Source organism: Triticum aestivum, chromosome 1B (genome assembly GCF_018294505.1).
Source record: "Triticum aestivum cultivar Chinese Spring chromosome 1B, IWGSC CS RefSeq v2.1, whole genome shotgun sequence".
Lineage (NCBI taxonomy): Eukaryota > Viridiplantae > Streptophyta > Magnoliopsida > Poales > Poaceae > Triticum > Triticum aestivum.
In genome coordinates, this window is record NC_057795.1 from 541,740,330 (window position 1) to 541,755,349 (window position 15,020).

Genomic DNA, 15,020 nt, shown 5'->3' on the forward strand with positions numbered 1-15,020 from the left:
CTATGGAAGTGTTATTAGAGAGATCCTAGAAACTGTTAGAAATTTTACTTCTTGTAATTTTGTTTTCAAACCTCAAGCTTCAGATATTGAAGTTCATAGGTTAGCTAGGTCAGGTACTTCTCTCCCTTATGGGCGCCATATTTGGTTGGGCACGTCAAGTGACCCAATCGCTTTTCCTATAAACATTGGTATTAATCAATAAGACCTAGCTTTCTTGCTAAAAAAAGCCAATCAGGTAAGAGGCCGCGAGGTGACATTCAACACTAAAAAAATTCAGCAAAGATCCAACGTCAACGAACACAAGGAATAGCAGTTTCACCACCATCCGATGGACCAAATCAATCGAAATCGAGGGAGCATCCTGGAGGTCAGGTGATCTGGAACTAATGGGCGACCACCCTGGCCACCCAAGCAACCTTATACTAGGTTAGAAAGAACTATTGGGCGACCACGCTGGCCACCTCGCAACTACGCCACTGAGGTCAGGTGATCTGGATGTGCTCCTCCCTTGGCTTGTCCTCGGGGCAGGTCCTCGTCGTCGTCCCGGGGCCGGAGCTGGAGCCGGAGCTACGGATCTCCTCGATCCTCCTCACGACCTCCTCCATCCTCGGCCGCTGGTCGGGGTAAATGGTGACGCACGCCATGGCCACCTTGAGCAGCTGCACCATCTCGTTCTCGGTGTTGGGCTGCCTCTGCAGGTCCTCGGCGAACACCTCCGAGGTCCACTCCTCCCGGACCACGGCCAGCACCCACCTCGGGAGGTGCCCAACGTAACCGTCGCGGCTGGGGGACCAGAGGGGGTCCTTCCCTGTCAGCATCTCCAGTAGCAGCACGCCGAAGCTGTACACGTCCGACTTCTGGGTCGGCTTCTTGGCCTGCCGGACCTCCGGCGCGCGGTACCCGACGAGCCGCGGGTGGAACTGAAGGGGGGCCATGAGCTGCAAGAGGCCGAAGTCGGAGACGTGCACGCTGAGATCCCGCGAGAGGAGGACGTTGCTCGACTTGATGTTGCCGTGGATGAACTTGCCGCCTGCTCCGGTGTGAAGATGAGCGATCGCTCGTGCGGCGACGAGCGATATCTTCACTCTCGTCTCCCAGTCCAGTGGTGCTCTTCCATCAGATCTGTTCCCTGTGTTCACAATCGATGGTAAGTCGGTGATCATGTAACTTCGTCGTTTCAATACATATGCGGTAGTACAAAGATGCAAGTTAACTATACAGGTGAAGAAAACCGGCACCTATTCTTTTCTACACATTTCAGCATCCATAGAAAAACAGTAGCTCAAAATTCTAAAAAATTGTAGCTACAAAACCACAAACAATTCCCTCTGAATGTTCATCAGAAATTCAGAAAAGAAGTAAAGGTCCTACACTAAACAAATAAATCAGTGTGGAAGGAACTTGTTGACTTCAGCTTGCACTGCCTCAAACTATCTTCCATTTTCCTTCAGCACCATTACGGCCGAGGGTCGAAAGGCAGCATATAAGGAATGTATAGTACAGTATTAATGCTGTATAATCTTCTTATCTAATTCAGAATAACCAACTCGGAATTTTGTATATCTAAGGAATTGTCTTCATCGTTCACTTCGAGATTCCAAAAGATTAACATAAAGGCGATCTCAGTTCTCTCCATGCCAGAATGCATAAATGGCACACTTACTTGGACTGCAGGTTCCTAATTATTTCAGGAACAATTTCACAGTGCTACAAATTTAAAGGCAATTTCTACCATAGAATTGCATGTACTTGTCATCGAAGTAATTGATGAAACACCACGTCAAAACAAGTTTCAAAATTCAAACAGGTAAATGAAATGCATACTTGCATAGTGGTTCAAATCAAAGACTTGAGATAAAGAGCATACCATGCAAAGCAGCTGAAAGGCTACCCGGTGTAACATAGTCATAGACCAAGAGCTTCTCGTCCTTGGAGTAATAGACAGCACGCAAGGGAACAACACCCTGGTGCTGGCCAAGCCTGTCGATTATCTCCATTTGCTGTTTGAATTCCTTCTTTCCCGCCACCACCTCCTTCAGCCTCTTGACCACCACTGTCGTGCCATCCTCAAGACCAGCTTTGTAGGTCGGACCGTAGCTTCCTTTTCCAATGACTTCACCTGAAGCCCTCAACAGATCATCCAAGTCGAAATCATAAGAACAGCTCTCAAAGAAAACTAGCTTGTTCCTCTCTGCTTCTTGGATACCACTGCTGTATTCTGCTCTTCCTTTGCCTTTGGATGATGAAGCTCTTGGCTTGTTCCTCTCTGCTTCCTCAGGATCCCCACCTCCCTTCCTCTTGAAGCAGCATAGTACCAAGATTATCGCAATGACAACAATAACTAATAGCCCTCCTACAACAGCTGCTGCAATGACTATGGTCTTGGGACCATCTTTAGAATTCGGGGGAGGTGCTGCATTAGAAGGAGTAGAAAGTGTTGCTCCTGGACATGGTTCCAGGGGAAGCCCGCATAGAAAAGCATTCCCCAAGAAAGAATTGGCTGGAAACTTCTGCAGAGCAGCTGGAATGGGCCCACTAAGGTTATTGTAGCTCAAATTCAAATACCTCAGTTTAGGGAGGTGAAGATCAGGGATGGGTCCAGAAAGTGAGTTGTTCTGGAGAGACAACCCAGTAAGCCCAGTCATATTCTACACTTTCAATGTGATTTCTCCGACAAATGAGTTGTACGACAGGTCGAGGAACGTTATTTTTGAAGCTAGGGAAGTAGGTATTGTGCCTGACAAGTTGTTGCGCTGAAGGTAGAGAGAGTGCAGATATGGAATGGATGCTACATCAGTGGGGAGGCCAGCAGTAAGACAATTGGACCGAAGGCTTAGCACCTCCAAGGCATCAAGCTTGCCAAGTATGTTGGAGGGCATAGGACCAAACAGTCCTACTGCAGGTAGTCGCAGCATACGAACACGCTTCCCGTCTGGTGTGCATGTAACCCCAACCCAGGATGTGCAGACCTGGGTTGTGAGGGACCAGTTTATTTTTCTTGGATGAGGAAGATATGCAGAAAATTCCAGAAGGGTTTGTTTGTCAGAGTTGAGATCAGCTCCTTTGGCACAAGGAAGAAGCAGACCAGCAGAAAGAAAAGCTATGAGCACAAGATGTTCCACTGTTAGGATGACCAGAGAACAAGCAGAACCAGAATTATAATCCAAGGGTCATCAATGTTTCACTTCTGCTGCAGAAAAGGAAAAGAGTAAGTGACATTGGTTCTTATAACATCAATCAAGAGTCTAAACCATAGTAGGTGTATTATATGCTGCAGTACATAAGTGGAAAAACATAGACAGTAGAAGTAGTGTTATTCGTGACTAGCAAAAAGGCCCGTGCGTTGCAACGGGTTATACATATTTATCTCTGTCGAGTGCACCAGGTAACCATGTTGATTCTCTCAATCTTCTCGACCTAGTGGGCAATGTTAAAGCTTTGATGCTTGCCCTAAAGGGCAGCACTCATATTGTCAATCTACAAGTTTAAGGAGCAACAATCTCATAAAAAATCAATGAAAACATTACAAAATAATTTAAAACGCTCAAATTATGACTGACATATGGCATAATTCCGTAGTCCTAGATCACCGCAGATGTTACAAGCAAATGTTGATGATGTGTGTTTACACATGTTTTTTGCACATCGATACTTACCAGAAATGTCTGGGTTCCCCATAAATAGTTCTGAATGAGAAGTTTGATTTGTTCCCTGCTCCATCGGCAACGCAATTACAATTAAATGCAGGGGGCACACAGTCAATGCATGTGTATGTCTTGTTACTGCAGCATGTGAAATTCCGCTACAGCTGACCTCCCTCTACTGAACTGTGATCTAGAGGCCTTAACAGAAACACCCCAATTTTAATTTAGATCTCCAGCTATTGGCTTATGCACTTGATCCAAATTGTGTGTGTTGTACAAACTGCAAGTAAATCAGATAAAAGCTTGTAAATGTGTGAGCCAAACTTGGCACCAATGCAAGTCCGGGTTCCCATGTAATGAACGAACCGATTACATGTAAAAAAGAACAATGGCTAAACAAACTAAAAAATATGTTCTTAGCCTCAATATATCCCTGTCTTGTGTCTACCTTGCTTCTACTAATAGAAAACACTGTATGTGCCCCGAATGGTATCTAAGATACACAATTTCTTGTGTTCATATTTAGCTTGTTGAATTGTTTTCATGTAAACAATTCAGATGTGCACAAGGATCTTTTCCTAGAACGTCACCTATGGCAAAAGGATGCATCAGAGAGCTACGATTTATTCTCCCATCACCATGCTCGTGCAAGGAACACTATGCTTGCACATAATAAGCAGAATAAGCAGATAGCAAATCACGGTCGTCCACACTCCCAAGAGTAAGCAAGCAGTAAATTAGACCAAACAATCTACTAATAATAAATTAGCCAGATTGGCCATGAATACAAACATGGGAGCCCCGCCCAATGTCAAAAGTATGCAATCGGAGAACTATGATTATTCGCTCATCATCATGCCCGTGCAAGGAACACTATGCTTGCACATAATATGTAGAATAAGCACAGTCATCCACACTCCCAAGAGTAAGCAGACAATACATTAGATCAAATAATCTACACATCATAAATTAGCAAAATCGGCATGAATAGTTTCACGGGAGCCCTGCTTTAGATAGAGCAAATAATTTATCCAAAGGGTAGCAGTGCGCAAAATGACTCACAAGAAAAGTTTAAAATTGCATTAGAATCTGCAGAGACAAAAGGATGTGAACTAAATAGTCGAATCATACTGCAAAGGCATAAACTTTGGATCAAGATTGAACATGTAGTTACTCATAGATTCAAAGATATCTATATTTATCTGAAACAAAATACCTACAATAACAAAGAAGATAGCCAATCCCTACACACAATTCAGATTCATTCTAGTCCCCGATACATGTCACAGCCACTCCACGCAGAAACCCAAACGCTATCAATCCACACCAGCTCTTTCAGGGAACCCCCTAGCCATCAGGAAGCATCCTTGATTCATAGAACCCACGCTCTAATCAGTTTATAAAACCAGACAGAGCTCTAGCACGCACACGACAATGCCTATATATATGTAGGGGTTCAGGCCTGCATACCCTTGGGTTTCTTGCGGAGGAGGAGGAATCCGGCGCTGGCGGTCACTACGATCATTACGGCCACCATTGTCTCCGTGCTCCAGCCCTGCAGGATGGTGGCGCAGGTGGCGGGGATCGAGCGAGGCTCGCGTGCCGTCTCCCGGGAGCGCTATAGGGGAGCAATCGGCAATGCTAGGTTCGACGGGGTTTTTTACGGGAGCAACGGACAGGCTACCGTGGAGACTTGGGATTGAAAGTTCGGGATGAGATGGGCCCCACACCACTGGAAATCAGGAGGTGGGTGGCGTCGGGATTCCACACAGGGATAGTGACAAGGCGGGATTCCAACAGGACTTGCAATGGATAAAGGAAAGCCACAGCACACTGGTGAACTCCTTGGCTGCACTGATGGAATGGAACATGCACAAAAGCAACAATGCAGAGCACCTAACCAGCTAGGCTACATGTAATTTTCTCAAGGACCAAGCTAGCGCTTTGAAAGAAAGCAGCAGCACCGAACCAAAAGTCCAGCACATAAAGCAGGTGGTCTCAGATGCGAGCGGGGATGAGGATTCCTTTTTTTCATGGTTTTGGGGGGGAGGCGTGGGGCTCTCTGCGGATTAATGGACGGATGTACCATGTCCATGTGTGTGATCATGGGCAGCACGACACACGAGTTGGCACGATGGTAGAGCAGGGCATCTCAGGCTTCACGCCATGGGACAAATGCGCAAAGCAAGAGAATTCAGCCAGCAACCTTGCCTGATTTGGGTTAACACTTATAGGCACTAGGCATGCTTTATGAAAATTAACCTTCAGCCCAGTGGCCTGTTGGAAGACCAATAAAATCTTCTTGATCACACCAGCTGGTGAAAAGAAGCTTCAACGATAAGCAAAGTGTCATCGGCGTATTGCACAACTGGAAGTCATGCCCAGGAAAAAGCAGAACTCCTTCAGCAATTTTTTTGTTGATCAATGTCTGCAAAAGGTCAACTGCAATGGCAAAAGGCAAAGGTGATAACGGATCTCCCTGCCTGACCTCACGTTTGCAGGTAAAGGTTTTGCCTGACACTCCATTTAACAGAACAACCAAAGAAGCAGTCGAGAAAATCATACCAATCCATTTCAACCAAGTACTGTCAAAACCCTTCTTCTCCAAAATTTGTAAAATAGGTTTATGCTCAACCCAATCGAATGCCTTCTCGAAATCCAATTTTAATATTACTGCCTCCTTGCCAGATGTTTTACAATGGTGCGAGTACTCAAACGACCAAGCCAGACAATCATGGATTGTGCGAGATTTAATAAACCCATATTGATGAGTATGAAAGAGAAAAAGATTTAGCTTAGCCTATCAGCAAGCAATTTAGTTAATAATTTTAGACAAGAGTTGAGAAGGGAAATAGGACGGAAGTCATTAGGGGTCTCAGGGCAAGCCTTCTTCAGAATCAGAGTTATAATTGATGCATTTACGCTGGTCAGATCCACTTTCCCTTGATGGAAATCTTTACTTTTTTTTGCGGGGGTGATGGAAATCTTTACAAAGCTTGTAAAAATCATGCTTTTCCAAGTTGAGAACCACATGAATTAGATCAAGCACTTCCTGTGAGACCGATACTTGGAAAGCCTTTAAGGATAGGCTTGGCCAACATATTTATTCCTATTCTCAGCATATCTATAAAAATTGAAGTCTCCCAAGAAGAGCCAGAGCTCCTCATCTGGTATGATCAGATCAGCAAGCCACTGCACAAATTCAGACCTCCTTGGTTCAACACATGGGCATACACATTCACTAGTGTCCACTTTTCAGCTGAAGCAGTAGATTGAAATTCAATTACGATGCCGAATGATTCCTGCTTAATAATCATGCCCGCAAATAAGCGACTGTTCCAAAGGACCAAAAGTCCACCAGAAGCCCCAATAAAAGAACACGGGCGAAGTGATCAAGGCGCCGAGGAGCGATATTACGGATAAAACTGAAATCAAACAAAGACTTTTTCGTCTCCTGAAGGCAAAAAACAGAGGCAGCACTTTCCTCAATCTTATTCTTAATCGAGTTCCATTTAGTTCCAGCATTAAGACCACATACATTCCAACCTAAGATGTTCCAGACGACAGATGACAGATGACATGACACGCAAAGTAAAAGACAGACCAGACTAACAGACTGACAGAAATGACCAACTGGCACAACAAACTAACTGACAGACAGAAAAAAACTACTTGCGAAGAAGCATTTCTTCAGAGAGATCCTTAGGATCAATGTCGCAAAGATCCACCCCCATCCTCTGCATTGTAGCAATCTGGAGCATGGCTGGTGCAGAAGCAAGAGGTATCAGGTATAGCAGATTTTTTGCGACGGGAAGTGCCATCCAGGGGCGAGAGGCAACTCCTCAAAGCCCTCCTTATCACTTCTTAGACCACGTCTTAGTTCAGTAGTAACCAGAGGAGTGGGCATCTTAGCACGCTTACCCTTCTGACGAACCGCAGCAGCAGGCACCAGCTGCTTCATCTGCATGTCCATGTCCTTGCCAACAGTCTCTGACTCACTCTCAATTTTGGCCATCTTAGCAGCATGAGGCATCTCCTCGTGCATCGACACACCAGGGATCAGCAGAGAGCTGACAACCAAGTCCGTTTCCACCACATCTGTCTTATCCATGTTCTGAACTTGTACAGCAGCATCAGAATGACCCACCTGTTGGAAGGCAGCAGCAGAATCTGAATCCATCAGCAGAAGAGGGCAATGTGTACTAGCAGGTGGGTGATAAGTAACAGAACTGTCCAATTTGCACTCTCGGGCACGATGACCCAATTGGTGACATAAGTTACACCAGGCCCATGATGCCGCTCCCTTGCACGCCATATCTTTTTTGCACTTTTCTTTTTGACCTTTATCGTAGCAGGTTTAACGTGACATACTCAGACCAATAGTTCACAACGCTGACAAATAGGACCTGGACACGATGAAACATCATGCCCAATCCGAGAGCATGTCAAGCAGCGTTTGAGACATATAGCAATGGATATTAAGTACGCAAACTACAGATGAAAGATTGGGTTTCGTATTGTTCAAAGTATATAACATTTAGGTGTCAAGAAATTTGGTGATGATATTTTTTTTTTACAAAACATACTCTCCCTCTATCGGCACAAAGTTCAGAACATGGCCAAGATGCATAAACCATAACTGAAACATGAATTGTACTTAGGCAATTCTAGCTACAGATTTTATTTAATGATAGTAGTACGAAAGGAAATAGACACAGGAACAGGGAGTATCTAGGGAAGCTTATGGAGGGACACATATCTACTATCGTTCATGTTGTTCACACATATTCTGTTTGGAATGCATATTATTATTGCTTGTGTAGGTGATACGTGAAGTCATATGTCACACATCCCACCCTGTCCACCCTCTAGCACCGCCACTGCATGAAGCATCCTCTCTAGTGAAAATAGCATAAGAAGTTAGCACGTTTTGGCAGGAAATTCAAGATTCTGGCAGTTATTAGCAATGTCATGGTAATTGATGATTCACTACAGATGCAGTGGCAGCTATTTCACAATTAATTATAATAAAAAACTATTAGCAACAGAAAAGAGTGAGACTGACAAATCGGATCTAGCATTTGTCTTATTTCTGATTTAGTAATGTTGGTGCAAAGCTTTAGTAAACAGACCCTAATCTCTTCAAGGGTAAATGTCCTGATGTAGCCAGTACATGAGCATTTGAATACTTTTCATTAACCCATGGTCTGTTTATTTGACAAGCTCTCTAGAATAATACTTATTTGATTATTGCAGAAGAAATGAGAAGATACTGCAATCAAGCAAACAGAAAAAAGAGCCACAAGTTAAGATCATCTGAGTACATTCAAGGCTGCCCTTGCTAATATACAATTCCAGAAGACCATTGGCAAGTCCTTCGCAAAACAAAGTACTAAATGAAATGAATATCAGAGTATCAGGGACATAAACTGGAATACAAAGGACGGATTTTTTTTTTGAAGGAAATAAAGAAGAGTGTACCTGTAAGTCTGTAACCAAAGACAAGACATATTGTTCCGGCTCCAAATCTGAAACAGTATACAAAAGTAGGCATCAGACATCTGTTACAGAAGATACGCATTGTCAGTATGTCTCATCTTTTGGTTCTGATCACCCGGCCATGCAAAATCAAATAAATAGATCACCAAGCTCCAAGATCTGCCGAAATCAGTTGACCGCAGCCAGCATGAACATCACATGTATGTATATATATTTTGGAATAAGAGAACATCAGGACATGGCAATTGCTTGGTGGAAGAACTGGTCATTTTAAGCTGAAAGAAATCACCTGAATATAGAGTCTTTGGTCTCATCATCATAACTGGAGTCTTGCAAAGCAATGAAAGCGTTCTGATGCAGTTATATAATGGTTGAAAGTCAAAGACTTAAACCTATTAACTACTGGAAGTGCTAACGTTGCAGAGATCTTTTACTATACTTATGACTTCGAGTTCAATTCAACCATTGCACGCAAGTTTCATCAAACATTCTCTCTAGAGCTGAGCATTTTATTTAACGAAAAGTGAGCACCGATGTTTTTAAATTTACCTGGACTAAAGAGGAGTACATGAGCCCCCAGAAACACCTGAAAATTAATTGAGGAGATCATTGGGCTGCACATGAGCGAGCACATGTATAATTTAAAAATATTTTTTGCTAAAGTCGTCTAAAACGAACAGTTTAAAAGGAGGGACATAAATACAATTGTCCTGCCATTCTGTATTTATGTCCTGCCATTGTTTCTTATACATCTCATCGCCATTTGCGGATGTTAATTATTTTTATTTTTTGAAAGAAAAGGTGGCTCTAGGCCAACCTTATATTCCAAAACAGGTTTAAAAACCTGTGAAAGTAACTTGTTACATTGAGCTTGTGAAGTGCACCCAGGTGCAAGATCACAAGAAAGAGAAGGTTGGGAAGACTACAAGAGCAAGGAGGGAACAGCAAACAGCAGAGTTAGCAGACTAGCCAGTAATTAGAGTACACCAGGAGAGGAGGTCGGTCTTGTCTTGCTGCCTGCGTGCCCTATTGCTCCACAACCGAATGAGATCATCTGCATAGTACTTGATATATGGCTCAGACCATAATTTTGAATGAAAAACTCGATCATTGCAGGCATGCCATGCAGAGACAGCGCAAGCAGCAAAAACCACATTCCATTTGCGCTTAAAAAGCAACCGCCTACCGGCTTCCTCGACAAAGGATAAGATGTCGGATGATGCATATGCCAGGGAGCCCAGCGCCAAGGTGTTCCATAGAATAGAAGCTGCCCTACAGTGCAACACAAGGTGTCCAATGCTCTCCAGCGCAGGGCAGGTATCGCAGTCAGCAAACGGAGCGATGGCAGACCAGCTTTTCCTGAACATGTTATCCCGGGTGTTAAGCCTTCCCCAGAAAGCTAACCAGAGGAAAGTTCTATGCTTGAGAGGGATTAACGAGTCCCAAATCCATGGTTCGGCCACACACTTGACCCCTCGAAATGTGAGTAGCTGATAATAATAGTTGGTGCTTATGCTGTTGCCTGTCACTGATGGTGATCGAGCATCCTCGGCTGCGTCATGAGGGGCCACTTCTTGTAGAATTTGATTTAGGGTCGTTAACTCTGCTGTGGCTGCATGTGTCAAGTTTGGGTGAAGCTGCACCGCCCAGGATCCATCTCTGAACTGGGACCGAACAGAGCAGGTTGGCTTTCTGGGCGGATGTTAATTATGAATCCTCATGATGTATGCAAATGTTATGGTTTCATATTTCGATTCAGTGTTCCTAAACTAAAAGAAAGATTTTCAGTAACCGAAGAATTGCCTCAGTACAAACCTCTAATCTCCGTGAGATTTTTAGTAACCGAAGATCTTCCTTAGTACAAACCTCTAATCTCTGTGTAATGTTTAATCTTTGATTATTGAAATCCTCACATGCTTGCCTACAAAAGTTGAGCACACTTGGGCGCATCAGTATGATCATTGAAATTTTCCTTAGACTTTCTCCAATTTAGAAACCCGTTTTTTTTAATGCATCATTGCAAAAATATTTGGGTTGAGCTGGACTCTTGAAAAGAAAGCAATAAAAACAAAAGGAAGCATCTTTTGACATGCTATACTCCCAAGTCCCAACTAATCGTATTTCCTGATCCATGATTCTTTAAAAGATGTCATACAATCCATTATTCCTCAACTCATTTGCAACATGCAGGAACTGCAATTATGTCTGTTTTTTTATTTTTTGAAAGATCCAGCAACTTGCTGGCATTCATATATTAAGCAGAGAGCAGGCGGTAAATGTGTTCATGATCAAATTTGATCATGGTGGTTTACAAGAGTTGGTGAATGAATTCACCCAGATATTAAAACTACTCCTCATCCTGGGTCCCCTAGAGGGCTATCTAAACATCTAGCCCCGGCTAGCTTCCAGGAGTCCATGTCACGGCGGATTGCCGCTATGATACCACTGATTGGGGTGATTTGTTTCCTGAAAGAGCGATTGTTTCTCTCCAGCCATATGTTCCAGCACACTAGAATCAGCAGACATTTCACCTTTTTCCTTAGCCCTAGCCTTGTTGTTATCACTGCTTTAACTCTTTGTTCTGAAGAATGTATGGGCACTGCATTGCTGTCAGAAAGAGTGTTGCATCCGGCCAGGTGGATATTTGGCGCCAAACTTCCTGTGATACCCGGCATTCACAGAAGAGGTGGACTGAAGTTTCTAGGTTCCTCATGCACAACGGGCAAAAATAACCATTTTCCCAACCTACTCGTTGTAATCTGTCGTTGCACCAGAGACGATTTTGTAGCAGCAACCAGAAGAATATCTTGGTTTTTCCAGGGGCCCAGACCTTCCAGATAAGGTGCTTGTTGTCTGAATTTGGTCTGTTCAGAAACTGAAAATTATAGGCCGAGCTCACACTGCATTGTCCCGAATTGTCCAAACGCCAGCTGATGGAGTCCGGGGTCTGCGGTCGGAGTACCAAGTTTGCTGCTTGGATGGCACGCCATAGAATGAGGAAGGATTGAACAATATGATCTTGCCTTTGCTGCCGAAGATCGCAGACCCAGGTGCCATTTGTCAAAGCAGCAGCAACAGTTCTTATTTTTCCGCTCGATCTCTTGTACAGTTCCCGGAATAGTTCTGCCAATGATGATGAAGTGAACCAGGAGGAGTGCCAAAAGGATGCCGTTGTTCCACTTCCGATAGTGACAGTAGTGGCCGCGGCAAACAGCGCTCTGTCTTTGCTATCACAGGGCAGTTCTGAACCTACCCATGGGCGTTCAGCATGGTGCCATTCCAGCCATAACCAGCGCAGCCGGAGTGCGTGAGAGAATCTCTCAAGATCCAGAATTCCCAGCCCTCCCCGATCAGTTGGGGAGCAAACCTTGTCCCATTTTACTTTGCACTGCCCACCAGAGATCTCTTTTTCCTGTGCCCAGAGGAAACGCAGACGCACCTTGTCCACTTCCTTGATTTGCCCACCAAAATTTTGTAGGACATCAGCAAGATCAATCTCTTCGCATCTTAGTGGGGTTACAGTGGATTTGGTTGGGTTGAGGCGCAGTCCTGAGGCCTCTCCGAGGTAATCTAGGATCTCCAGTAGCTTGTCAAACTCCTCTCTGTCCGGGTTCGCAAAGATGATAGCATCATCAACATAAAGACTGACCCGTAACTTGATCTCTCGTCCTGGCAAAGGTGCCAAAATTCCGTCTTTTGTATCTTTGGCGATGAGACGGTGAAGGGGATCAATTGCCAGGATGAATCGCAGAGGCGATAGAGGTGTACCATTTAGAATGAAGGCTGAAGATTGTGAGACCACTAGCATTTCCATCCAGTCCCGTCACCTTGCCCTAAACCCCGTTGTGTGCAAGAGCTCAAGAATGTATTCCCAGGATACTGAATCAAATGCTCTCACGATGTCTAACTTGAGCAGTAAAGCTGGTTTTTTCTTGCGATGCAGGGATCAGACACAATTTTGGACGTATAGGAAGTTGTCTTGCAGGCATCTCGTCTTCAGGAATGCACTCTGCGCTGGCAAGATCAGCGTCCCAATCTGTTCTGACAGACGCATCGAAAGGACCTTTGCAATCAGTTTTACAATTGAATTGATCAGGCTGATGGGTCTGAAATCACCCATTGCCTCGGCGCCATCTTTTTTGGGCAGCAGTGCAACAAGGGCTGTGTTGATCGCCGAAAGGTTTGTTCCGGAGAGGCCGTGGAATTGGTGGAAAACGGCCATGATGTCATCTTTAATTATATCCCAGCATTTGCGAAAGAAAATCCCATTGAAACCATCCGGTCATGGGGCTTTTTTAGCAGGGGAGGCCAAGATTGCCGCCCATACTTCGGCGAAAGGATTATCAAGGCCACCTCCTGTCACCATGGGCATCTGAATTTCAGACCAGTTGATTGTGCATGCCCTTGTCTCTTTAGTTCCCAGAATCCTATCAAAGTGCTCATGAATAATCGCTGCCTTGTCTTGATGTTCAGTCACATATCGTCCATCAGTCCGCAGGGAGTGAAAGAAGTTTTTCCTCCTTCTCAACTGGATCTTGGCATTGAAGAAAGCAGTGTTTGTATCACAAGACTTTAACCATGTGATTCGAGAAGATTGGCGCCTTCTAGCGCGCTCTATTGCTGCCAGGCCAATGATTCTTTGCTTGAGCAGTTTTCTGAAACTGAATTCAGCAGGTGTTAACTGACGGCGTTCCATGGCAATATCGAACCTGAAGATCAGCTCATTGACGATGTGGAACTGGACTTTGGCATCATTGAATAAAGTTTTGCTCCAGATTTTCAGGTCCTTTGCCACTCTCTCCATCTTTGTTGTGATTCTGAGAAAAGCGCAAGTCTGTGTTGCCGGGCGCTGCCATGCCCTTGTCACCGTCTCCCTGGACTGAGGAAACTACGGCCAAAAACTCTCAAATTTGAATGATGCACGCTTGGGCGGTGCGGTAGCACTAGCAAGTACGAGGGGGCAGTGATCTGAGCAAGAGGAGGAGGCAGCCATGAGCATGAAGGTTGGGAAAATGGCTTCCCACTCTGCCTTGTTGGTGTCATCTGAAGGCACATCTAACTGCAATTATGTCATCCAAACTAAATTGTCCGTTTTGGTTCTGCTTTGTTGCTCCCAAGGGTGTTGGCGCTTAGATTGCATGAAAAATAGTTGTGCATATTTTTATTCATGTTAGACGAATCTACAGCAATGAGAAACATAGAGATTGAGTGACGTGTTGTAGCTGATCTGAAAAGACAGATTGATTTGCTTATTAGAAATTTTGAATAAAAGAAACAGTCAGGATATAAGATACCTACATGGGGCTGTTGTACTGTCAAGTAGCTTCTGCGTACTAAACACCAATCGATGTCACAGGACCTTGCCGGCCGCTGGTGCCGCGCCCTTGTCCTCCGCCCCGCAGCTCCAAATCGCCCCTGCCTGCTGGAACGCGAACTGCATCCACGCGAGACACGGGAATTAGGATATGGCGGTTTCTGCAAGGCTCTAGCAAGTCGTCGTGGGCACTGTTATTTGAGGTCAAGGTCGGGAAGGGGGCGCGCGAGGTTGCCATGGTGCTGATCCGCGCCGCTGGAAAGGGGGTAGTTCGCCGTTGTCTCTGCCCGCTGCTCACTCTACCTCCGTCGATGCGGCTAGGTTAGGCCTGACTCCGATCCAAGGCACGACCCCAAACGGACGTCCGTTTTATCCGACGGGACAACAATGAGACCGCGTTAGCCTGGATTTGTGGATGCGCTGACCGCGCGCCTAACGTGTGGCTGCATTTCGGCCGCATCTTTTTTGCAACACCTGGGGGCGTTGTCAGGGCTGTGCAGATCGGTATCTGGTCAATCCATGGCACGACGCGGCCTCCGGTAGCAGGGGTGAGCTCAAATCCG

General features: G+C 45.0%; 1 protein-coding gene across 4 annotated transcripts; it reads right to left on the reverse strand.

Annotated features, from left to right (window-relative positions):
- Positions 1-254: 254 nt before the first annotated feature.
- Positions 255-5,448, reverse strand: LOC123137075 (probable inactive receptor kinase At5g58300). 4 transcript variants are annotated; one of them, XM_044556643.1, is made up of 4 exons: positions 5,115-5,448; positions 3,657-3,924; positions 1,868-3,187; positions 255-1,129 (listed from the first exon to the last, which is right to left on the reverse strand). In XM_044556643.1, exons 3-4 carry the CDS (start codon positions 2,643-2,645, stop codon positions 483-485), a joined length of 1,425 nt encoding a protein of 474 aa, XP_044412578.1. In that variant the 5' UTR covers positions 2,646-3,187; positions 3,657-3,924; positions 5,115-5,448; the 3' UTR covers positions 255-482. The 4 variants fall into 4 exon arrangements, with proteins under 4 accessions (XP_044412578.1, XP_044412586.1, XP_044412601.1 ...); XM_044556651.1 differs by having other exon boundaries at positions 1,868-3,190; XM_044556666.1 differs by lacking the exon at positions 3,657-3,924.
- Between the last annotated feature and the right edge of the window lie 9,572 nt (positions 5,449-15,020).

Bases quoted from the DNA above. Each gene is read 5' to 3' on its own strand.
- LOC123137075 (XM_044556666.1), bottom strand. From the start codon at position 2,645: ATGACTGGGCTTACTGGGTTGTCTCTCCAGAACAACTCACTTTCTGGA. The intron at 1,130-1,867 runs GTATGCTCTTTA...TTGTGAACACAG, and splicing joins CCTTTCAGCTGCTTTGCATG to GGAACAGATCTGATGGAAGA.